The sequence below is a fragment of the Ornithorhynchus anatinus genome, chromosome 13 (genome assembly GCF_004115215.2).
Source record: "Ornithorhynchus anatinus isolate Pmale09 chromosome 13, mOrnAna1.pri.v4, whole genome shotgun sequence".
In the NCBI taxonomy this organism is placed as follows: Eukaryota; Metazoa; Chordata; class Mammalia; order Monotremata; family Ornithorhynchidae; genus Ornithorhynchus; species Ornithorhynchus anatinus.
The window spans coordinates 40,579,244-40,604,285 of record NC_041740.1 but is presented as its reverse complement, the minus strand read 5'-3'; the positions used below and the strand labels follow the sequence as shown (position 1 = coordinate 40,604,285).

Genomic DNA, 25,042 nt, shown 5'->3' with positions numbered 1-25,042 from the left:
ATGGCAGGCCAGCTTTCGGAGCTGGGGCGGCGGTTAAATTTGAACGAAGGGCGAAGCGTTGTGCTCGGTCCTGAGTGGGTGAGTCCCCGGTTGGAGGGAAGGGAGGGTTTTTCCATTTAATTTTCTTTTATTATTGGGGTGGGGGGTCGTCGAGGAAGGGAAGGGCTGGAGGAGAGGGTGGGCATTAGGCTGTTTGTCATGCAGGAGGAGGGGGCGTGGACATGGGCCAGGAAGGGGGTGCAGATTTTCTTAAAAAATCCACTTTATTCCTTAAAATAAAGATCGGATTCCGGGGGGGGGGGGCGAGAGGGAAGCAGCATGGCCTAGTGGAAGGATCCCGGGCCTGGGAGTCAGAGGAGCTGGGTTCTAATCCTGGCTCCATCACTCATTCATTCATTGACTAGTATTTAATAATAACAATAATGTTGGTATTAAGCGCTTACTGTGTGCAGAGCACTGTTCTAAGCGCTGGGGTAGATATAGGGTGATCAGGTTGGCCCACGTGGGGCTCACAGTTTTAATCCCCATTTTGCAGATGAGGGAACTGAGGCCCAGAGGAGTGAAGTGACTGGCCCAAAGTCCCACAGCTGGCAAGGGGCGGAGCCGAGATTCGAACCCATGACCTCTGACTCCCAAGCCCGGGCTCTTGCCACTGTACCACGCAAGATAAAGATCGGATTCCGGGGGGGCGAGAGGGAAGCAGCATGGCCTAGTGGAAGGATCCCGGGCCTGGGAGTCAGAGGAGCTGGATTCTAATCCCGGCTCCATCACTCGTTCATTCATTCATTCAATAGTATTTATTGAGCGCTTATTATGTGCAGAGCACCGTACTAAGCGCTTGGAATGGACAAATCGGCAACAGATAGAGACAGTCCCTGCCCACTGAGGGGCTTACAGTCTAATCGGGGGAGACGGACAGACAAAAACAATGGCAATAAATAGAATCAAGGGGAAGAACATCTCATTAAAACAATAGCAAACAAATAGAATCAAGGTGATGTACATCTCATTAACAAAATAAATAGGATAATGAAGATATATACAGTTGAGCGGACGAGTACACTCGTCTGCTGTGTGACCTTGAGTAAGTCGCTTCCCTTCTCTGTGCCTCATTTATCTCATCGGTAAAGTGGAGATTGAGACTGTGAGCCCCACGTGCGTCAGGGGCTGTGTCCTCTTCGATTTGCCTGGAATCACCCCAGTGCTTAGTTCAGTGCCTGGCACATAGCGCTTAGGACGGGGCTCGACACACAGTGAGCGCTCAGTAAATAGTAGAGAAGCAGCGTGGCTCAGTGGAAAGAGCACGGGCTTGGGAGTTAGAGGTCATGGGTTCGAATCCCAGCTCTGCCGCTTGGTAGCTGTGTGACTGTAGGCAAGTCACTTCACTTCTCTGTGCCTCAGTTACCTCATCTGTAAAATGGGATTAAGACTGTGAGCCTCACGTGGGACAACCTGATTACCCGGTATCTACCCCAGCGCTTAGAACAGTGCTCTGCACGTAGTAAGCGCTTCACAAATACCAACATTATTATTATAAATACGATTGAATGAAGCGCTTAAGTACCATAAAAGGTATTGAATCCTCGTTTTACAGATGAGGAAACTGAGGCCCAGTGAAGTGGCTTGGCTAAGGTCACCACAGGAGAGTGGCGGAGTGGGGACTAGAACCCAGGTCCTCTGACCCCCCCCACCCCCCCACTCAGCATCAGTCCCGTCGTCAGCGGAGCGCTCCAGTTCCTGTGATATCGTGGCAAGAGGCGGCCCCCGCCACCCCGACAAGCAAGGCTGCAGGAAGACACCCGGGATTCCCCGCCTTGTGCTGCAGGGGCCGGGGCGATGGCCCAAGGAGGGGACGAGTGGGAGCTGAGTAAGGAGAACGTGCAGCCACTGAGGCAGGGGCGGATTATGTCCACCCTGCAGGGAGCCCTGGCCCAGCAGGAGACGACCAGCTACAGCACCATCCAGCAGCAGAAACAGTGAGTGTGGCCCAGGTGGGCATGAGTGGGGTGGGCACTCAAGGTGGCATGAGGACAATAGTGAGGTGGGGTGGCTAAATTGCTGCCCTGGGGCCTAGCTGAGGATTCCTTTGCAGGGGTCGGCCTGGACTGTGTAAGCTAGGCTCTAGAAGGCAAGCTCGCTGTGGGCAGGGAACATGTCTACCATCATCAACTGTGTGCAGATCACTGCGCTAAACACTTGAGTGCTGTCAGTCTATTGTACTCTCCCAAGCACTTAGTACAGCTCATTGCACATAGTAAGTGCTCAGGAAGTATTGATTGATTCCTCTGAGCTGAGGACATGACTTCCCGTGGCTTTATTGATAAAGATTCTTCCCGAGTTAAGTCCACAGAGGAGAAGCTCTCGTAGAATAACGATTCTCTCTGAGAACAAAGACGGTATTAAGCTCTTGCTGAAGCAGGCGGGATAGATGAGTTTGGATCCAGACACTGTTCCCAGTGTTCTCTGTTTAAAAGGGAGGCTCAGGAAGGCTCTCCTCCCCAGTTAACAGTTGAGGGAAGCGAGGCCCAAAATCTAATCCCGACTCCACCGCATGTCAGCTCTGTGACCTTGGGCAAGTCGCTTCACTTCTCTGTGCCTCAGTTACCTCATCTGCAAAATGGGGGTTGAGATTGTGAGCCCCATGTGGGACAGGGACTGTGCCCAACCTGATTTGCTTGTATCCATCCCAGTGCTTAGTACAGCGCTTGGCACATAGTAAGCACTTAACAAATACCAATAAAAATAAATAATACCCACGGTCACCCAGCAGGCCCAAGACTAGGACTGAGACTAGAAGCTAGGTCTCCCGGCTTCCGACCCTGTGTGTGTCCTCCCCTCCACCCCCACCCCCGGGACAGCTGAGCTTTTCCTTTCCAGGTGGGCTACAGGGACCCTCCCCCACCCCCACTGGACTGTCCGAGGACTGGTCATAGCTGAAAGGGTGGCCCTCTGAGAAACGCATCTTCCTTGGGCCTGATCCCGCGGGCCTCTTTATCCCCGAGGCATGGCCGGCTGCTTTATATGCCATTGTTGCCGTTGTGTGACTATCAAACCCTCTCTGGGGGCAAGCGGAAATGGCTGACCAGGTCCGCCAGAGTAATAACCTCCAGTGGGTGTATTTATGCTTCTCGGATGAGAAAGTAGCCTGTGCATCCTCAAGCCTTAGCCACTAACTATTTGAAGGACTCTATTGCCCCAGTCAGTCGATCAACAGTTCCAATTCCGCGCTTATTGTGTGCAGAGCTCGCTTGGGAGAGCGCAGTAGGGTTGGCAGACACGATCCCTGCCCTTGAAGCGCTTATCATTTAGCAACCCCGCCAAGCCTCTGGGGAAGCCTGCGGGCCACTCCAGGGAAGAAGGCCAGCAAGTCCTGGCACCTGGGAGAGGAGACGAGGGCCAGCCGGGCCCGACGGTCAGGCCGTTCTCTCGACCGCCACATCCTCTGTTTCCAGGGCCTTTGAGTCGGAAATCCGCTTCTACACCGGGGACGACCCGCTGGACGTTTGGGACAGGTAAGCGGTTCCGTTCGATGGAGGCCGAGCAGGTGGGCTGCCCTCGGGATAGAGGAAGATGAACCCCGCTGGGCGGTCTTCCGGGACGAGCCCAACCCCTTCTCCCGCCGCAGGTACATCCGGTGGATCGAGCAGACCTTCCCTCAGGGAGGGAAGGAGAGCAAACTGTCCGCGCTGCTTGAGAGAGCCGTGAAAGTGCTCCAGGAGGAACGGCGCTACTACAACGACCCTCGCTTCCTCAGCCTCTGGCTCAAGCTGGTGAGTGGAGGGCGGTCGCGTGGCGGCCCGTGATGATGGTTGCCATGGCTACTAGTTGGCACCTTTGTCCTTCTTGGCAGGAGGTGGGAGTGGGTCACCGTGTGGTAGGCCTCATTCTCACCTCCCAGGGATGGGGTGGGGAGCTTCCTTCCATCTTTGAAGCAGCTGCTCTGCCTTCACCCAAATTGAGACAAAGAGGGCTTCTGTTTGTTTCTGGTTTTAAATTGCTCACGATGCCCTGGGATCAACCAGCACTGCGGGCTTGTTCTTCTTGGTTCATTTTTTGTTTTCTACAATCTTGTTGGAGGATGTCACTGCTGCCCCGAAACACCTAGATCTTTCCCGAGAATCCCCCAGAACTCCATGCCGCCTGATGGTCCCCTCTGGACCCATCGGGAGGGTCTTCTGCCTTGTTTCTTGAAACTCGTAATCCCCCACGTGTAGTGGATAGAGCACGCGCCTGGGAGTCAGAAGGACATGGGTTCTAATGCCGGCTTTGCCACCTGTCTGCTGCGTGACCTTGGGCAAGTCACTTCACTCAGTGCTTAAAACAGTGCTTGGCACATAGTAAGCGCTTAACAAATGCCCTTATTACTTTTATTCTCTGGGCCTCAGTTACCTCATCTGGAAAATGGGGATTGACACTGTAAGCCCCACGTGGGTCAGGGACTGTGTCCAACCCGACTTGCTTGTGTCCACCCCAGCGCTTAATAACTGTGCTTGGCATATAGTAAGTGCTTAAGAAATCCCATCATCATTATTATTATTATTACCAGTCCTTCTAGGTTGGCAAATGAGTGTCAGGAGGAAAGCACTTCCCCCAAATTCTCCCCCTCGCACTCCTGCCTCTCTCAACTGCCCACTAGCCGATCTCTACTCGTAGCCCCACTTCCAACGGGAAATCGTTTGACCCCTCTGCAGGGTCACACGTGCAACGAACCCCTGGACATGTACAGCTACTTACACAGCCAAGGGATCGGCATCGGCCTGGCCCAGCTCTACATCGCCTGGGCGGAAGCATACGAGGTCAGGGAGGACTATCGGAAGGCGGAGCAGGTGTTCCAGAAAGGACTTCAGTGCAAGGCGGAGCCCCAGGACAGGCTGCAATCCCAGCATCGGTGAGACCTGCCGGCCCGGAGCAGGAGAGGCGGGGCCCGGTGTCTAGAGCCCGGGGCCGGGAATCAGAAGGACCTGGGTTCTGATCCTGGCTCCGCCACTTGTCTGCTGTGTGTCCTCGGACAAGTCACTTCACTTCTCTGGGCCTCAGTTCCCTCATCTGTAAAATAGGGATTAGGACTGTAAACCCCAGGTGGGACATGGACCGGGTCCAACCCGATCAGCTTTGACCTACCCCAGTGCTTAATACGGTGCCTGGCACATAAAAAGTGCCTAACAAATACTTTTAAAAAGAATAAAATCGAATGGGAGGCCAGAGTTGCTTCAGGAAAGGGTCCATTCCCCAGAGTCTCCTGTTGGAAGCAATTCTGGCACATGGAGGAGCTGATTCTAGGGCCGGGGGCTGGCCCAGCTCCTTCTGCTGAGGCCTGGAGTGTGGCGAGCGGGCAGACGAGCAGGGATGTGGGTGTCAGAGGCACCAGACCCACAGGCCGTTGGCCGGAACGAACGCAGCAAGGATGCCAGGCTTCTCGGTTTGGCTGCCCCCTGGCCCTCACGGCAGCTCCAGGCCAAGTTGCCAGGCTCCGTCTGGGGACCGAAGGCAAGGGTGGGCAAGATGCCTCCGATTTCTAGAGCCAGGGCCCTTGGCTTGCTGCCACAACCCCCGTCTCGCACTGGAAGACTATGGGGCCAGAAGTCAGGAGACCCGATCCTGCGACTTACTGAACTGCTCTATGCCTCAGTTTCCCCATCTATAGAATGGAGAGAAGATCTCTACTCTCCCTGCCTCTTAAACTGTGAACCCCTCTATGGGATAAGGGACTGTGTCTGGGCGGTTTTTAATATTTTGGTTTTTTCGTATTCAAGCGCTATTTCAAGCACTAAGTGCTGGGGTAGATACAAGATAGGTTGGACACAGTCCCCATCCCCCACAGGGCTCACAGACTAAGTAAGAGGGAGAACACTTATTGAAACCCCACTTTACAGATGAGGAAATTGAGGCGTGTGGTACCTCCCCCAAAGCTTAGTATCTAGTAAGTGGTGTTCAATGAATGTTGTCTTTTTCTATTATTATTACTATTATTGTGGGCCCTGGGTCTCCATCCAAGTGACCCCGAGTCCCGGCGATGGCGACTGTTGAAATGAGAATCCATCCTTGGCCAACAGCAGGAGCGACTCCTCTGCCACTTGTCAGCTGTGTGACTGAGGGCAAGTCACTTAACTTCTCTGTGCCTCAGTTACCTCATCTGTAAAATGGGGATTAAGGCTGGGAGCCCCACGTGGGACAACCTGATTCCCCTGTGTCTACCCCAGCGCTTAGAACAGTGCTCTGCACATAGTAAGCACTTAATAAATACCAACATTATTATTATTATTGCTCTTCTGGCTCAGCCGGGCGGCGGGGGTAGGGACGGGGGCCCTGTCCTGGCTGCAGGAACTCCAGGCTCCTGGTGGCTTCCTGATCCCTGGAAGCCCCGGCAGTCCCCTCAAGGGGCCGGTCTCTTTCCTCAGACAGTTCCAGGCCCGCGTGTCTCGGCAAACGCTGTGGGCCCTCGAGAGAGGCGGCGAAGAGGAAGAGGAGGAGGTGGAGGAGGTGGAAGATTGGGCCTTGGGCCCTCACCGAACCTCCCTGGCTGAGCTGAAGAGCAGAGGGAAAAAGACAGCCAGAGCCCCCATCAACCGAGTGGGAGGGGCTCTGAGAGGTCAGTTTTCCGAGCTCTTCCCCCTGGCCCCACTCCCTGTCGGCCCCCGGAATCTTCCCGGTTTCTGGAGGCAGGTGCGGGGTTTGGTCTTTGGCAAAGGTTGACCCGGGACAGGACCAAACCCCACTGGAGAACAGTGGCCGTTCTTCCCGCTGCTTTGGGAGGAGAGCCCCAGGTGTGGACTGGACGGAATTTCTCTGTTTCTGTGTCCGTTCTTGTCTCTTCCCCTCTCCGCCCCAACGCAGGCCAGAGCCGAGGGCTCCCGAACACAGCTCCTCCACAGAGACCCAATGGTTCCCAGTTCATGGTGTTTGATGAGAATGGCGGGGGACCCTCTTGGACAGAACCCCCCGGGCTCAGCACCCAGCCTTGGGCCGCCCCCCCGGTGCCCAGGGACAAGGAGAATGAGCTGAAGCCCGGCCCGTGGAACAATGCCCGGGTAAGGCACGGGGCCGGGATGGGTGAGGAGGGGCGGGAGATGGCTGCCTTTCGCCTCGTCCCTGGCTCTCGGGGGGAGAGTCAGAGTCGTGATCCACGTCTGTTGAGGACCTGGTTCTCCCTGACATGTGGCGGGTTTCACCCCTAACCCTGGGCTTCTCCTGCCCCCCATCCCTGTCTCCAGCTCCCTGAGCCTCCTCGCTGGAGCGCAGCTTCTGTGGCGGCCGCGGCCCCCGCGCTGCCCGGCTTCACCCCATACGTGGAGGAGTCCGCCCAGCAGCAAGTCATGTGAGTGTGGGTTCCCCACATTTGTCGGAGAGGGTTGGCCCCGGGGTGGGGAGCTTCCGAAAGGAGTTTCCTCCCTGGGTCTGGGCGATAGAGGTGAAAGGCGAGACTTCTACATCGTTGCCTGCTGCACGTCCGACGTTGTCTCCCTCCATCTTGTCCTCGGGAGCCAGGTGCTTCCCTGAGAAGCAGCGTGGCTTAGTGAAAAAAGCCCGGGCTTGGGGGTCAGGGGTCATGGGTTCTAATCCCGGTTCCACCACTTGTCAGCTGTGTGGCTTTGGGCAAGTCACTTAACTTCTCTGTGACTCAGTTACTTCATCTGTAAAATGAGGATTAAGACTGTGGGACAACCTGATTACCTTATATCTACCCCACTGCTTAGAACAGTGCTTGGCGCATAGTAAGTGCTTAACAAATACCATTATTATTATTATTGATAAACTGTATCCTCCTCTGGCTTTCCCTTCGCTCTTCCACCCTGTGGGCCGGCCCCTGGCCACAGTGGCTGTAATTGAATCTGGCGAGGATAATGTGGTAAGGAAACAGGATGGTCCCAGAGGAAACCAGGGTATTGCCTGGGGCTAGCGTGCTGTCCTAAGCACTTGGAAAGGGCAACAGCAGCATTCTCCCTGCCCTAGACGCGCTTCCTCTCTAATCAGGGGGCAGACGGGAAAATATTCGCACACAGCGGAATCCGCACGATCCACAGCCTCCGGTTTTCCTTTCCTGGCTCTGGCCATGCTGAAAGGTTGGACATGGACAGGAGAGATGAAGTGGGTGTCTCTTGTCTCCAAGGAGGTTCAGATTGTAGGTGGTGTAGTCCTAGAGAATCGCATCCTAACGTCTCTGAATTGGCCAGGTCAACTGCATCTCCCCTGTTCGACTAAGCATCCATTTCTCTCCCAAAAGCTCCCACTCAGCCTCAGAGGGTCTGAACTACGTAAACCCTGATTTCTCTACTCTTAAAGAACCTCTTGCCCAGTTTTCTTCCCTCAGTTCATTCCGTCAGTTCACTCATGTGGAAACCTCAGATGAACTAGAGGGGAATTTCAAAAGTTTGGACCAATTCATTTTGAGACTAGTGGGAATTAGCCGATCAATATTCCTGAACTCCTGGCTTGCAGACCTGCTGAGTTCTCGGGTGCCTTTCTCTGTCCTGCTGGCTTTGCAAAGTGCTGTTATAGCTGCATATCTGCAGAGCCTGGAAAAATACACCCGAAGTTACTGTCACTTGTTCCTGCTGCTCGCTCGATCGATAGATGGTATTTATTGAGCACTTGGGAGAGTACAGTACATTAGAGTTGGTAGACGTTCCCTACCCAGTGAGCTTACAGTCTTTAAGGGGAGACAGGGTAATATAAATTTATAATATTTAATTTGTAGACATGTACATGAGTGCTGCGGGGTGAATACCACAGGCTTAAAGGTTGGCGGCCACCGCCGCCCCTCCCACCCAGGGAGGCAACCCCCACACCCCACCCCTCGTATCCAGAGGAAAAGTGATTAAATCCCGGACATGTGGGTGAACACTCTGCAATCTTGGGCCAGAGATGAGGTGTCGAGGAGGCTCCTTGCAGTACTAGGGATTGGAGAGAAAGGCTGCCCTTTGCTGGCTGCAGAGCTCCTGAAACCTTCCGTTCCTCCAGGACCCCGTGTAAAATCGAACCCAGCATAAACCATGTGCTAAGCACCTGGAAGCCCGGGAAGGAGGCGGGGGACGCCCTGCAGCGAGTCCAGAGCCACCAGAAGGAGGCACATGAGAAGAAGGAGGTGGTAATGTACTGCAAGGAGAAGGTCTATGCCAGCGTGGAAGAGTTCTCCTTGGAGGAGATCCGGGCTGAGATCTGGTGGAAGAAATTGAACAAGAAGAGGGACGGTGAGTGCCAGGATCTCTCGGTGGTTTCACTACCGGAGAGATGGGTCCGGGGAAGGGGAACGGCGGTCCGAGATGGGCCGACTTCCCCACCTCTTTCCCCCCGGGGGTGGGGGATAGGAGCAGTCTGTGGGAGGACCTGATGCCTCCTTCTACTTCCTTTCCCCAGAGGAGCTGCTGGCCCGTGAGCACAAGAGGGCAGAGATGCAGAAGCAGATCGAGCAGATGGAGCAGTTGCTAAAGGAGATCAAAGCTACCCAGGAGCAGAGGCCAGGAGATGAGGTTTCTTCTTTCTTCCTCCTCCTTGTCCTTCCTTCTCCTCCTCCTCCTCCATTCTTCCTCCTTTTCTCCCCGTACCCCCACCCCTCACCTAAAGCACCAGCTCACCATTTTGCCTGTCAGTTGGCCAGGAAGGTGGCACAGATAGCCAGGGCTTTTCCCAGCCTTTGGTGCTTCCAAGTGGGAAGAAATGGGATGAATCGAATGAGTGTGTGGAAGTCGCTGAGGAACGAAAATGGACACATTGTATTTTGGCCGTTCCCTTTTTCACGCCACTTGCAACCCTGTTAGTGAGCTTGGCTCCAGTGAGAGTGGCGGAGGGAAAAATTCAATGGAGTCAAATAGACCCACCTGATTCCAGCGGCCACAGATGGGGGGAAAAGTTCAAAGCCGTTATGGCTTATGAGCGTGGTGTCCCAATCCGGCCCCATAAACGTCACCAGTCCCTTGGCTGGCAGATTCAAAAGCTCGGAATCCATCAGGAGGAAGGCGGGGGGCGGTGGCGCGTGATGGGAGAAGGGACACCAGCAGATATGGGGAACTTGGAGGGGGTGGGCTGATGGCAAAGAGATGACACAAGTCCTGGCTCATGGCTCTTGTCAAGACCCTATGGCTTATGTTTCTGTCCCCTGGCACCAGCTGGCAGTGCGAGAGCTGATCCAGAAGGCCTCCAGCTTGGGCCCTGCTCCTGAGCCTCAGGAAACCCCCGAGGATACTGTGCCCGCTTCCACCCAGTACCCCGAGGGAGCCCCTGCCGAGCAGTTGTTTGGACCTCAGAGGTAGAATGGGCAACTCCACACGAGGGATGGGAGGGGTATTCCTTGACTCGTTGTCCTCTACCTCTGGAGTTTTCAAGGATCGGAAGTGCTCGTGGGTCCTGCCAGCGGGCAAGGGATAGGGGCAGGGGCAAAATGGCTGCCTGTTGGAAGTATTTCTGAATGCCTACTTTGTGCAGGACACTATCCAGAGCTTTTGGGAGAGTTCAGTAGAGTCAGCAAACATAATTCCTACCCTCGAGGAGCTCCTCATCTCCTGTATGCCAAGCACTGAACTGAACTCTTCGGAGAGCAGAGTTCGTTGACTCATTCCCTGCCCTTGAGGAGATGTCTACTGTGCGCAGAACACTGTACTGAGTGCTTGAGAGAGTACAGAGTTAGTAGTTACCATCCCTACTCTCAAGGACCTGATAGGTGGGTCTTGAGGCCCCAGTCTAGAGTGGAATCTCAGACTTTGGGAACTGGGTGTGGGGGGAGAAGAAGAAATCCTAGCCAAGTAGTCTCGGTAGAAAGTCATTGTAATTCTGTAGACTAAAATCTTGTGGGCAGGAGTCATGCCTACTGATTTTGTTGAATTTTACTTTCTCAAGCACTTAGAGCATTCTGCACAGTAAATACCATTCATGGATTGATTTAGTTGGGTGGAACTGGAAGGAGGAGGGGGGAAATGCATGCATAAAAACCTTCTCAACTTGGTTACAGGGCATCTCTTCAAACAGACAACGGTAGACAGAATTGGCCATGCCCTCTGGGTAAGTGGCATTGGAGCAATGGTCTTTGAGGAGTTTGCTACTGAAGGGTGGCACATCTAACCCGACTGGCCCTGTCTTCTTGCTTGCCAGCTAAAGACCAACCGTGGGGGGCGGATCAATGGCGTCTGGCGCAAGGGGCTCTCAGAAAGGAGGTCCTGGGTGGGAGCTGTTTCCAAGGCTGGTCCTGCATCCACTCATAGAAGTGCCATTTGCCACCTTATTCCCAGGTGCAGATCCGCTGGACTCCGGAGGCTCTGGTGTTCCCTTCTCCATCTTTGATGAGTCTGAGGCAGGCAACAATCCCTGTGCCAGGTTGGTCTCAGGGTGGTTTGGAGCATTGCTCAAGGGGGATCAGGGGCGGGTATCACGGTCTGTGCAGGGTGAGGATGGAGAGACACACCTCGCTGACTGTCATGGGTCTTCCACAGCCTCCCAGCCAATCCCCAGCAGCTGCCCACCAGACGGCGGCCCCTCGCCGTTCGGCGACACTCTGAAGGCATCGCCTCAAAGGATGATGGAACACCAGAAGCCACGGTAAGGAATTGAAGAAACCGCCGCCCGGGTGGAGCCGAGCCAGCCGCGGCCCTGGCACCGCCCACCCTGAATTTCCGGGGCAGCAACAAGGTATTTGGGGTTTTGTAGACTGATCTGACGTTTTAGTTTCAAATCTATTCAAGGGCCCTGAATCAATCAGTGTCGCTTACAGGACACTGTCATGGCCACTGTCAAACAGTTGGCAGTTTCCCAGCTGGCCTACCTGCCCAGCTGGTGATTCTAAATAATTGAAATATACCCACCTCCGGGCATGTCGCTGCTTACCCAAGCAGACAGTCTGTGGGTATTGGGAAGCTGGATGATGGCATCAAACATGACCCAAACCCCAAACCCCAAACCAAACAGTTCCTCAAATGGGTTTCTGTAAAGCGGCCACAGGCGCCCAGAATATTTGAAAATGCCACGGCCATTTCTGGGCTTCCTGCTGGCTTCATTACAGGCCTAATCTTAGAAGGTGTGGCCACCACAACATTTGGGTGGCCACAAAAGGGAAAAAATGCCCCTAGAGCCATGTTCATATTCCACTTCCCTTCTGGCTAGGAGGCTCAAACTCCTCCTGAACTGTCTACCCAGCTTCTCGGAAAGCTTTCATTGGTGCCTCCAAAAAGCCGTAAGCCTGAGACCAAACCACCTCAGAAAAGTGAAACCTCCAAAGGAAACCACTGTTCGGTCACAGGTCAGCTTGGGCGAGCAAACGCCCGTTGGCTACCTGAGTAGCTGAGTGGGGAGGGGAGGCTGGAGTTGGGCAAGTGGAAAAAGGGGAGGTAGAATTTCACTAGGACTCCCTAAGCCTGACTTCAAGGACCAGGGCATGCTGGAAAGCAGCAACTTGTCATTCAGCCGTCAGGGCAGAGGACTGATGCAGGTTTGGAGATGGTGAGGCAGAGTTCAGACCAGAGCAGTGAGCTCTTGGAATGCTTGCTGTTGTCCCGTAGGGAGGTGATCTTCTTGGCACAAGGGGTAGACGCCCGCTCCCTGCGAGGCCTGGTCATGATGGCGCCCATCTCCCACGAGCCTCTACGATTCTCTCTGGTGTTTCTTCATCTTAGGGCGAGCTGGTGGGCGTCGAGCCCCTGAGCGAAGAGGCCATCATCACCGGCTCCTACAGGAACGTCACCATCTGCCCCGACCCGGAAGACACCTGCGATTTCCTCCAGGCCGCCCACCTGGCGTCAACTCCCTTTCATGGCGTGGTGGCGCTCAATGGCCCTCTCGCTGGTGATGCCAAGAGGGTCCCCCAGGAAGCTGTGGGCTCACACGCCGTCAGGGAGGCCACTTATCCCGAAGAACTCACCAATAAGAAGCTGAGGTCAGTGGGGATTCCGGCGTGACTGGACTCTCCAGGGAATATTTCTGCCAACCCCCCACTAACCAGTGTGGTTTTCATCCCACCTGCTGTGAGATCCCAGGGAATCTGGCCCTGGAATCTCTCTGCCGCTGGCTTCTTGTTTGGAGAGAGGTGAACGCCTCATCACCGTGGCTGCCCTCTAGGCGAGGCTGGCCCACCCTGAGGGTGCCATGTCCCAGGCTTGACCAAACTGGGCTTGGTCTCCCTGCCAGGGCTTGGGGGAGGCGAGGGGGTTACCATGAGTGGCAGAGGAAGGTGCTCCCACTGCCCCCACCCCATTTTGGGCCAGTAGCTCTCATCAGGGGCGAACGTCACTCCAGACCCGTCGGGCAGGGGGCCACGAGCAGGCCTGGTCCCAGGGCTGAGGGATGGCAGTCCCTCAGCCAGAGTTGTGGGGATCCCGGCCACGGATGGGGGACCAGCCTAAGAAGGATTAGCCAGTCAGGGCTTTCCTTTCTTCCCCAGTTCTAAGGGATGGGCCTTCCTGGGCTCTTCCTGTGGTAGAAAGGTTTTTGACCACACTCGCCAACCAGTCCTCACAGAGGGTGGCGGCGTAACCCCCCAAACGAGGCTGGGGAGCCGTGAGGGAGACGCCCACTGGCTTGCCCAGCAACAGGGTGACGTGAGGCGAGTTCTTTAGCCTCTCTGCCCTCTCCCAGCACCGGCTCCGGTCTGCGGGCCGGGTAGAGCTCAGGTCTGTCCAACGCCGGCGACGCTGAGCTCCTCAGAGGCCGACCGGCTGTCTATGGTTCTTCCAGCCCGATCATGGAGGAGAGCAGTCAGGAAATGACCCGCTCCTCGGGGGCCTTGGGCTCCTCCTCCTCCTCGGTCAGCGGACTCTCCACCATCAAGGACCTGCAGATCCCCGAGAAACTGGAGCTCGCCAACGAAACCGAGGGGGCCGTCAGCAGCAGCGTACTTCAGGCCGGTCAGTCTCCCCCGCCCCAGGCCAATGTCCCCTAGAGCTCAGGAGGCGGTCTGACTCTGCGATGGGTGACTCCTAAAATGGCGAAAGTCCTCCCCTTCTCCTCCTCCGCCCTTCCAACTTGATCTTCTTGAGCTGTGTCTCCGTGACTGCCTGGTGACCTTTTCCCTTCTGCCTCTTCACAGAAACCTCCCCTCCATCTCCCTGGTGCCCAGAACAGCACAGGCGGCTGCTGGTATCACTGCCGGAGTTGTCTTCCTTCCCGGGCTTTTGTTCTGAGCCCGGGCCCATGCCTGAAGTGGAAGTAGATAAAGTGGTGAAACTAGGTGATGGTTGCTTTTTTTTTTAATTGGTATTTGTTAAGCACTTACTATGTGTCAAACGCTGTTCTAGGCACTGGGGTAGGTACAAGTTAATTAGATCGGATACAGTCCCTGTCCCACATGGGACTTCACAGTCTAGGAGAGAGAACAGATAACCCCCATTTTGCATTCGAGAAAACTGAGGCCCAGAGAAGTGAAGTGACTTCCACAAGGTCCCAAGGCAAGCAATTGGCAGATTAGAACTTAGGTCCTTCCGACTCCCAAGCCTGTGCTCTCTCTACTAGGCCACTCTGACTGCCGGGCCTGGGCCCCGGAAAGGTATCCGAGTACCACGGGGCTATTGAGTCTGCTGCCCTCACCGAGGGGGCGACCGGGGTGTCTCTGGAGCCCCTTTGCTGCAAAGACATAGGCAGCCAGTTTGGGGACACTGCACATTTGCCACCTTCACAGATTGGGGCCCAATCCCCACCTCCTGGCAAGACCTCCCAGTCCTGTCCGGATCCCTGGGGCAATCAGGTCCCGTGACGGGGAAGATCCACCATCCCAGCAGAAGCGATCCGGCCCGCAGAAGCCACCCACCCCAAGGTTAAGGGTCTGGGTGCCTGCTGCCCATTTGCCGAAACCTGGTTGCTGCTAGCCCTCTGGCTGAGTGGCTCTTTAGCCCTATACCCGCCTGGCCGCGTCGGAAGCCGGAATCCGCCAGTCATTTGTGTTTATTGAGCACTTACGGTATGCAGAGCACTGTACTAAGTGCTTGGGAGAGCACAGTTTAACAATAAACAGACATATTCCCTGACCACAGTGAGCTTTGAGTCGAAAGGGGGAGACAGATATTAATAGAAATAAATTACAAATAGGTACGAAAGTGCTGTGGAACTGGGGAGGATGAATAGAGGGAGCAGGTCAGGGCGACACAGAAGGGAGTGGGAGAAGAGGAATGGAGGGCCTAGTCAAGGAAGACCTCTTGGAGGAGATGTGCCCTCAGTAAGGCTTTGAAGGCAGGGAGTTCACTGTGGTGAGCATTACACTGCGGGCCGATTCCCAAAGAGGCAGGGTCTGGTAGGACGGCGAGCAGGCCCCTGCGGGCAACAGCGAGCCCGATCTCTTTCGGGGTTGGTCAGTAGGTGACTCCAGGAGTAACCGCAACAGATTTCATCTCTTTGCCACTGAACTGTAGGTCGGGTGTCTTCTAAATAGACTCCATTCCCTACAGGCAAGGAGAGCTACTGCATCAAGAAAGCTGTCCTGACGGGGGATGCCTGTAAGACCTTTTGGGGTGTCCAAATTGACTCTTCGTGTGTGGCCTTGAAAGCGGTGGCGATCAAGGTAGGAAGACCGTGGGCGGGCCCAAGGGCTTTGAAACCGGTGGCTGGAGAGAAACTCTGGATCTGTCTGTGGTTCCCTGTCAGTGTCTGCTGCCATTCGGGGAGGGGCAGGAGTCTGGGGAAGGGGGTGTCTGACTCTGGGGTAGTGGGAAGCCCCGGGCAGTTGAGCCCAGTGGGCTCATGGAGGACCTCCTGGAGGGAGAGCTTTTGATAAGGGTTCCTCACTGCCATTATGGTCACTGGAATCTAACAGCAGGGCTGGGCCACCTCTACCATCCCTGTCAATCGACAGTATTGACTGAGCGCCTCCAGTGTGCAGAGCGCTTATACCGAGCGCTTGGGAGCACGTGGTAGAATGAGAAGACGTAACCCCTGCCCTCGAAGAGCTTGCAATCTAGCCAGGGAGCTGGACTCAAAAGTAATCTACAGACAGGGGAAGGGGGTGGTTACATCCTCAAGTTAGCAAAACATCTGAGCCAGGGACATCTTCCTCCCTCACTCCAAAAGGGCAAGGGTATGAGACATTTTAGGGTGGGTGTCTTTCCTGGAACTGATGTTCAGTTCCTCAGGGTATCCCTCTCCAGGAAGGGCTTTTGAGCTCCGCTCCATCAGCTGGCCGGCCCACACCACACCCTTCCCAGTGAGCCGGTGGGATTTGGCCTGTCTTTCCAGGAAGCAAAAACCCAGGAAGGACTTCCACCAAGCCCTCTGCCCCTTTCTTCCTTCCTCCCTCACTCCAAGGCCATTCAGGCCAACCAACTCCGTCTCCCCCATTAGAATGGAAGCTCCTTGTGGGCAGGAAATACGACTCGTACTCCTAGTTTCTTGGTCCGGCATTTGGGCCCCCCAGAAAATACCGTTACTCTTTAATCTGATCTCGATTCCTCTGGACTCCACCTTGTTCTTGCAGGTGTATTCCCAGCCGGCCCCGTGGGACTTCTACATCACGGTCCGGTTGAAGGAGCGGCTGGAGGCCGAGTTCGGCTGGGGTTTCAGCGAGCGGTGCAGCTGTCTCCACTTCCAGGACGGCTGCATTGTCCTGCACCAGGACCTAAACCCCTTCACCCTGTCGGTGCGGAGGGCGGCCCGTGAGGCCTGGGAGGGTCCCTGCCCCACTGCCTGCCGTGAGGGTCCGGAGGCCAAAGAGTAGCCGGGGGACTCGGGCTGAGGAGGACTGAGTTATGGGCTCCTACCCCCTGACCTGCTAATTGTACTTAAGTTCTTAGTGTGTACCAGGCACTGTACTGAGAACTGGAGTAGATACTCCAGATAATCAGGTTGGAGACAGTCCCTGTCCCACATAGGGCTCTCAGTCTTAATCCCCACTTTACAGACGAGGTAACTGAGGCGACTTTGGGCAAAGTCACACAGCAGTCAAGTGGCGGAGTCGGCATTAGAACCCAGGTCCTCTGACACCCAGGCTCATGCTCTTTCCACTAGGCCACGCCGATTATCGTGGGAGTCTCCAATATGGACAGTTCTTAGATCTGGCAGGGCTGTGGGTTGGCTGAGTGCCAAACCATGGACAGGAAGTGTTGGCATAGAGACTAATCCATTCCTCACCCAAAGCAAGATCAGTCAGTCAATTGTATGTAACGAGCGCTTACCGTGTGCAGAGCGGGATGGGAGGTATGAGTGTATCACCCAGGTCAGGTCGGGGGTCCTGGGCCGGGCGCAGCAGGAGGCAGGCCACCGGGGAAGGGGGGCCAGCCTGTGGTGTCTCTGTGTGGCTTCGCTTCCCAGGATCTCCTCCCTCACACTGAGTCGAATGCCCACGAGCTGGCCCTGCTGGTCGCCCACACTCTCCTGGGCCTGGTGGAGAAGCTGCAGAGAGCCGACATCGTCCACGGAGACCTGAGCCCCCAGACCCTCATCCTGGGTGACAGGTGGGCCACGGGCTCTCCAGAGGCCTCGGAATTCTAGGAGGGGCTAGGGGATGGACCCGGGCGCGAATCACAGAGGAGGGGGCCTTGAGGGGAATGCCAATGTGATGCTTCGTGTGTGGGATCTAGTAGTACTTAACTTCTCTGTGCCTCAGTTACCTCATCTGTAAAATGAGGATTAAGACTGTGAGCCCCACGTGGGACAGCCTGATCACCATGTATCCCCCTCAGCGCTTAGAACAGTGCTTGGCACATAGTAAGTGCTTAACAAATGCCATCATTATTATTAGTAGTACACTTGGGTGGAAAGAGTTTGCCAACAGAAGGCACATCTTCTCCTAATCAGACCTGACTGGGGCAGGGGAGGAACAAGGGGCGTTGGGTTAGACCGGAGAGCAGCCTCCAAGGATGGGACCGCCTGAAGGTGATGGAATTAATTGCCGGAGGTTGGGCCTGGAGCGTCCACTGGGAGAACTCGCCTCTAGAAACCCAGACGGGGGCCGCTCCCAAGCAAGTGGACGTCGGCATGTTGGTGGAAACCGGCTTGCTGCCGTTTTGGGTGGATTTGGGGAGGCGGGCGTGGCGGCCGCCACTCCTGCAGCCCGTGCCCGGGGCGGCACGGCAGCGGGGCACCGTTGGCCGCTCGGCGCGTATCAGTCGGTCAGCTCAGCTGCATCCCGGCGATTTTCCCGCTTCTGGGATTTGACTTCCTTATCCCTGCAGTCTCCCAAGAAGCCACTGGAGGGGGCCGCAGTCCCAGCAGAGGGCACCCCTGCAGTGCCCGTCCCACGAAGGAGCTGCCCCCTGCCCGGGCCACTGGGTTTTTTGTTGGTTGATTTGGTTCGGTTTTAGATCGGCCCATTTATCTCTGTTTCTCCCCATCCCTGGGTTCAGGATCTGTGCCGGGTTCCACTGTGCCGAGGACAGCAGCGTGCTGCGGATCGTGGACTTCTCCCACGCCGTGGACCTGAGGGCCCGGCCCGGCATCCGCTCGCTCGGCGGCTTCCCGACAGTGCAGGCCCTGGAGGGGCAGAAGATCCTGGCCCACTGCACCTCGCCCTATCAGGTGAGGGGGTGGAGGGGTACGGGGTCGCCGGGGACGGTGGCTTGGGGTGCGAGATGGGCGAGCGGGGGTGCCTCAAAGCCCCTGAGGCAGCGTGACCCAGTTTCTCAAGCCCGATCAAAGTCTCCCTGAGCTCTGCCTTTCCCAGAGGCGAGAAAACCACACATGTGCATGTATACACACACACATACACAAAAAAAAACACCCTATCTCTCTGTCACTCACACTCTTTCCCACTGCTTTAACTTGACTCTCACCAGCCAGATGTTCAGCTCTGCTCTGAAGCCTGGGGTGGGCACGCGTGGTTCCAGGAGGTACCCGAGAGTATCCCACGAGACACAATTCTGTTTCTGACCTGGAACTTCTGGAGTTCAAGCAGTCACCCTCTTCACTGGCGGGAGGGCCGTTGTATGCGGAAGTGGGAGCTGAGAGCTGAGCATTTCGGAGCACTTCAGTGCCCACCTACCCGCTCTCAGAGTGATAGGGAAGAGCTCCAGCTGACATCGCCGTTATGGTTTCAGGTAGACCTGCTTGGTATTGCCGACGTAGCCCACTTACTGCTGTTCCGAGAGCACCTGCAGGTCCGCCAGGCTGGTTCCCACTGGACGCTCAGCCAGAATCTCTCCGGGTGAGTAGCGGCTAACCAGCTGGGCGGCATCTCTCCCCCTCTGTCCTGGCGCACCGCCTTCGGGCCCCTGGAAATCATGGGAATGGGGAGTCAGTGGAACCACCCCCCAAGACCAGGGCTCTCCAGGGACGGAGGCGGAGACAGTCCCATGCGGATGAGCCAGAGGCCTCAGCCTGGCCACCCTCAGGGTGGCCATGCATCTGGAAGCTGCTGGGGGTCCAGCCCCTGGGGTCTCCTCCACCTGGGGAGGAAACAAGGCGCTGCCTCGGGCGCGATTGTTCTCTCCACGACGACATCCGGCTGGCTCACTCCAGGCTCTGGCTAGCCGCCGGGTTTGGGCTTCTGCTGCCCCGAGACCCAAGGGGGCACGTTACCTCCGATCAGCCTCTCCAGGCAGCTACAGCCGGGCAACCAGAGCCAGGATCCCCCAAGGAGGGGTGCAGTAGAAGGGATGGGGTCCGTCGTCTAGCTACCCAGCTTCTCCAGCTCCAGGAGTGGCCGCTGGGGCAGGGGGAGCTTAGGAAGGGAGAAAACCATCCTGTTCTTTGCGTGGAGTTGGACCCATAGGGACCACCAACTGGTGGGGCTTGGGGTACAGTCCTCCTGCCCTGACACTCCTTGTGGTGGGCCTGTCCCTCGGATGGGGGCAGGGGTGGCAAGAAAAGGCTGGCAATCCTGCTTGAAAGGGGCTCTCTCTGAATCTTTAGGCTCAAAGGCGGAGGGCTGTGGAAGGCGTTTTTTGAGCGGATTCTGAATGCCGATGGGGAGGCCTCGGTGTCGGTCGTGAGCGAGCTGAGACAGGGGCTGAATGAGAAGCTGGATTCCTGCTGGAGTTCCCTTCAGGCTGCCTTCTGGGAGCTGGAAGGACTCCTGAGCTGAAACCCGTGGTCACGGTAGAGACTTTGCCCACCGAGAGCGGCAGGCCCCAGTCTGCCTCCTTCCCGGGGCCGGCACTTCTGCCAAGGGAAGCCAGGCCTGTCGTCTGGCAGATCTCAAGGCTCTCCGGCTGCCCCCCGTCGAGGGCCTGCCTCTGATCCGAGGTCAGCGGCCTCGGCGTTAAGCCCACGCACCTTCCGTAGCCTGTCGTTTTTGTCCCCGAGTGGGCCCTGTGTGGCCTCTTGAACCCTCTTGTGGCCTTTCCCTCCCTTGGCTGTAGAATCGGTTGAGGAGCCTATCCCTTTCTGTTCAGTGACCGCTGCTCTGTGTTCCCAATAAAGATGCATTTGGTCAGTTTGAATCTCAGAGGCTTTTACTGGGCATCACGCTGGCCTGCTTGATGACTTTCCTGCTATGAAGGTCCGGCCTCGGGGGAGGGATCAGAGAAGCAACACGGAGGGCGTGGGGCCACCCTGAACCCGCCTTACAGGCAAGCTGCGACGGGCTGGGAGCTCCAGCCTATCAAGACCCCCATGTCCGAGATACCAACCGTAACCCCTGTCCTGGGGCCGGCGCCCACCCAGCCCGGCCCATCGAGCCACGGTTGAGGTGCCAGGTCTCGGGCGAGGCCGGGCACCTCCTTGAGGCTCTTGGCCGGAATCCCATTCCAACTAGTCACTGGGGTTTGAGCTGGGCTGCTGTGTCCACTGCCCCCCTCCCCAGAAGAGGGAACTCTGCCACATGGCTCCCCACCTTCTGCGTCCGCCGGCTACCGCAACCAAGCCGCACTCCTATTGGCCTTCGGCACGTATCCGGCTTGAGCAGAAAGAAAGCTCTTGCCCTTGCACTTGAGTGGGCCATCTGGTGCCAGCTGGGCACCCCGGGTGGCCCTGGACTCCAACGGCTCTGTTCCCTTGCCCAGCTGGTAACATCTGGCTTAGCCGCCTAGCTCCGGAATTTCTCATCTGCCCCTGCTCTCGCCAAACTAATTCCGGAGCCTGTGCCAAGAGTTGAGGGAGGGGCACGTAGCGGCAGCCCTCGTGGGGAAGCGGGCAGAGGCAGCAGGGCTCGACCCTGCCGAGGAATCCCTGGGCCCTTCGGGGCCGCTGCTGCCCGGAGCAGAGACTCGGGAGTGCGGATGGGCCAGAGCAGGAGAGAATAAGTGAAGAATGGCCTCAGGTACGAGCAGAAAACTAAGAGAGAAAGTAGGGGGAAGGAGGGAAGGGTCAAAGAGCTCCAATATTCTTAAAACAAACAGGAAGATGGAGTTGAAGGAACACCAGCCCCTGGCCACGCCTCGCAGCCGGCACAACTAGCAAAAGCCAACGGCTTTGGCCTCCGCCGAACCTCGGCACGCAGCCTGGCCTCCAATTCCTCTCGGCCTCTGGCGGGGAGAGCCTGGAGAGGGGCTGTCAGGAAACCTGGGGTCTTGTCCTGGACTGACTGTGTGACCAGAGACAAGTCACTTACTTTCTCTGTTTCCTCGAAGAGTATTGTTCCCCACACACCCTTCACTTCCCCACAGAGCTGGCATAAGGATAAAGTCAGAATCTAGCGGGTAGGGCAGTGAGGGTGGGGAAGAAATATGCTCCACCTCACCGAGGAATCCTTGTTTCTAAGGGCCCCCAGGCCGTTGGGCAAAGGGGGAGGGGGTGGTGAAGAGAGGCAGGCGAAGGAATTGACAGGGCTTGTGCTCTCAGCGTGGTTCCACTCCAGATACCCTGAAGTGGTGCGAGGCATACGGATTTTGAGGGGAAGAGGGACCAGCCCAAAAGCTGCTCTAGTTGGAAGCAGGGACCGTCCCCCACCCTGTCTGCCCGCCGGCTGCAGGGTGGGGATACGGCCCTGGAGCAGAGATGGGTGGGGCCGCGCCCGGCCTGTTGTGACAGCCCTTGGTATTTACCGTGTTGCTGACTGACTAGAAGCCCGCCCTTCCCTCCCCTGCCCCCCAGGGCCTCTGGGGGTGAGTCGGGGACCAGCCCTGCCATGCTTAGAGCCCACCCGCTCAGTCAGTGGAAGAGCAGGAAATCGGGACGCTCAGAGGTGGAGGTAACTGTAGAAGTGTTGATCGAGAACCTAATGGGAGCTGTGCACTGGGGAAGTACAAGATGGAGAAGTGACACATTCCCTGCCCTCAGGGAGCTTATATATAGAATATATATATATGTTCTAGTGAGTTGGCACAGGCCCAGAGGGTAGGTGGTGCAGTTTAGCGGGACCAGACGGAGGGGCAGACCCAAGCCAAAGAGTCTTTTTCCCTCAGGGGGCCACGGGCCCCTCTGGGACCTGCACCCCCAAACCTGGGCTGGGGCCGTGGGGGTTGATCTGGGTTGGTCAGTCTTATTTATCAAAAACTTACTGTGCAGAGCACTGTACAAAGTGCTTGGGAGAGTACAATATAGCAGACACATTCCCTGCCCACAATGAGCTCATGGGGGCTCCAAATTTCCCTTGTGGGAAGTGGGCACTGCCCCATCCCCGGGCCTCATCCCGACCTGATGGCTCTGCCACCCCACAGTGGCTGAGCCACCAATGCCAGCATTAGAAGCAGCATGGCATAGTAGATAGAGCACAGGCCTGGAAGTCAGAAGGTCATGGGTTCTAACTCTGGCTCTGCCACTTCTCTGCTGTGTGACCTTGAGTAAGTCACTTCACTTTTCCAGATCTCGCTTTACGGATGAGGTAACAGGTCATCCTCAACCGTAAAATGGGATTGAGACTGTGAGCCCCATGTGGGACAGGGACTGAGTCCAACCCAATTTGCTTGTATCTACCCCGGCGCTTAGCACGGTGCCTGGCTCATAGTAAGCGCTTAACAAATGCCATAATAATTGTTACTAGTTTTGTTATTATTAAGGCGGGGGAAATCATTAGAACGTGAGCCCCGGCCGTTGGTTCAGCCCGTCGGCCGCCCGACCCAAGACCTTCTCCGGCAGCGACTCCATTTGCCGCTCTAATGTGGTCAGAGGTGGAGGGTGGCTAGCGCGGGTGAGACTCTGACAATCATTCCCTCCTGAGGTCTCCTTGGGGAGAAATGGGTTAAACGTTGACCAAATCCTGCACCGCCCCTGAAGGCGTAAGGTGGCCGCAGAGGCCTGCTCAGCTGCTGCCTGCTCTGTGGCCTCCTAATCTTTGGGACTTTTATGGTTGGTAGACCTTGGGCTGAGGAGGAATGGGGGCCCCCACCTCCCATCACTCCGACCCAGCAATCTGCCCTCGGGGTCAGAAAAGGAATTTATTGACTCCAGAGAAGCAGGCCGGGGGGAGCTGAGGCTGACGACTGAAAGACATTTAGGTCCAGGACGAGCCGGCCAGTCGGGTCAGGCCAGTCAGTGGTTGCCTCCTCCCCAGTCCGGCTCAGAGAGCAGAGAGAGCGAAGGCAGGGGCACCTGCTGTCGCTGCTGCTGCTGCTGCTGTTGGAATCCTTCTCCTTTCCTCTGTCGCCCTTCACTCCTCTCCTCTGCCCCCCTTCCAACCAGTCTCGGGGTAGAAGAGGGGGCAGGGGCAGAAGGAGAGGCTTTCATAAAACAAGGCCGGGAATGCTTTCCCGCTGATCTGGGAGGGTGTCCTTGAGGGAAGCCTCCCGTGTCCCGGCCCAGCGTGCAGCCTTGGAGCTGTGTCCACCCCGGCTCTCTGAGGAGCCTTGTTTCCCACATGTGGGCCAATGCCCACAGTAGGCTGGCCTGAGTCTTCCCAGTATCCCCTGCTTGCTCCCCTCAGTGCCCCCCAGCTTTCTCCCAGCAGATCCCAGATGCAGGACGCAGCCCCTTTCCCACCAGGGAAAATCTCCTCGGCCTGAGCGGGAAGTTGAGCCACAGTCTTCAGAAACAGAGGACTGTGGCTCGGCCCTCCAGACTGGAAGCTCGTTGTGGGCAGGGAATGTGCCTGTTTGTTGTTATTTTGTACTCCCCCAAGTGCTCGGTACAGTGCTCCGGACACAGTAAGCGCTCAATAAATCCGAATGAATGAACGATTAAATGAAGGGACACGGACCCGAGCAGGGCAGCGATCTGAAGATCGGACTGGGTACAGGGAGCAAGCTGCAGGGGGTAAGGTAAAGGATCGGCCTCTGGCCTCAAGGAGCTTACAGTCCCTTCTACTTTATCTTCTCTCTCAGTCTGGAAGGTGGGATAGCCCTTTTCCAAAGCCCTTTGACCGCATGCTTTCTTTGCATCCTCTCTGCATCCCTGTCATGAGGGAGAGGTGATATCTACCCCCTTTCACAGAAACCCCGAGAGGGGTTTGTTTTCTGTTTCAGTTTTCCTTTATGGTATTTAAGTGCTTACAATGTGCCGGGCACTGTACCAAGCACTGGGGTAGATACAAGCAAATCGGGTGGGACACAGTCCAGGTCCCACATGGGGCTCACAGTCATAATCCCCATTTTACAGATGAGGTAACTGAGGCCCAAAGAAGTGAAGTGATTTGCCCAGGGTCATACAGCAGATAAATGGCAGAGCCGGGATTTGACTCTACGTCTTTCTCACTCCCAGGCCTGTGCTCTACCTCCTAGGCCATGCCGCTGAGTGACTTGCCCGAGCCGTGACAGAACCCAGACACCTTCCATCCCCCACCCCCAAGTGTCCTCCCCGCTAAGCTCCCCTGACTCTCTCCTTCCTGGGTCTGCTCCAGTCCCCACCCCCTGCTGCCATCGTAGCAGCGAGGGGGAGTGGAGTGGAGAAACGGGGAATCCCAAGGCCAGGGGAAAGTCAGGACGACGTGTTCTGGCTGGGTGTGTTCTGCCTGATGGGGGACCTCAGAACTGGGGGTGGAGAAGAGAGGAGGGGAAAAGGGGGTTCCTGGCTGAAGGTGAAACCTACCCTAACCCTGAGGGGTCCCTCCCCGGCCCCGGTCCCCTGCTTTCCCACCGGGGACGGATGCTCCTCACCTGTCTTTCCCTCCCAGTCCCAGGCTGGGAGCCGGTCCCCACGGTGGCGGGGAGAGGGCATGGAGGGACACGGCCTCCTCCTAGCTGGACCTCAGCAGGGCGAAAGCGAGGGTCAGCCCTCCGGCCCTCCGAGCAGCTCCGGGGGGGGCGGGATCGCCCCCTCCAGCACTCCAGACCCCGAGAGGGAGGGTGGTCCAGCGGGTGGGGGGGAGGCCGGGTGGCAGGGGGCGGGGCCC

General features: G+C 56.7%; 1 protein-coding gene and 1 long non-coding RNA gene across 3 annotated transcripts; one reads left to right on the top strand and one right to left on the bottom strand.

The window, feature by feature from the left end:
• Positions 1-23: 23 nt before the first annotated feature.
• BUB1B (BUB1 mitotic checkpoint serine/threonine kinase B) lies at positions 24-20,279 on the top strand. 2 transcript variants are annotated; one of them, XM_007661128.4, is made up of 23 exons: positions 24-78; positions 1,704-1,976; positions 3,453-3,512; positions 3,626-3,770; positions 4,692-4,888; positions 6,399-6,589; positions 6,835-7,028; positions 7,212-7,315; positions 8,959-9,188; positions 9,355-9,467; positions 10,104-10,243; positions 10,943-10,992; positions 11,220-11,304; positions 11,421-11,526; positions 12,597-12,856; positions 13,654-13,823; positions 14,006-14,146; positions 15,357-15,469; positions 16,379-16,540; positions 17,212-17,354; positions 18,246-18,417; positions 18,936-19,042; positions 19,750-20,279. In XM_007661128.4, the coding sequence occupies exons 2-23, from the start codon at positions 1,837-1,839 to the stop codon at positions 19,919-19,921; spliced, it is 3,195 nt and encodes a 1,064-aa protein (XP_007659318.2). In that variant the 5' UTR covers positions 24-78; positions 1,704-1,836; the 3' UTR covers positions 19,922-20,279. The 2 variants fall into 2 exon arrangements, with proteins under 2 accessions (XP_007659318.2, XP_007659319.2); XM_007661129.4 differs by having other exon boundaries at positions 34-78; positions 1,722-1,976.
• On the bottom strand, positions 18,626-24,975 carry LOC114816241. Its single transcript, XR_003764004.2, has 2 exons — positions 24,807-24,975; positions 18,626-19,109 (listed from the first exon to the last, which is right to left on the bottom strand). It is a non-coding gene; the product is annotated as an uncharacterized LOC114816241 (long non-coding RNA).
• Between the last annotated feature and the right edge of the window lie 67 nt (positions 24,976-25,042).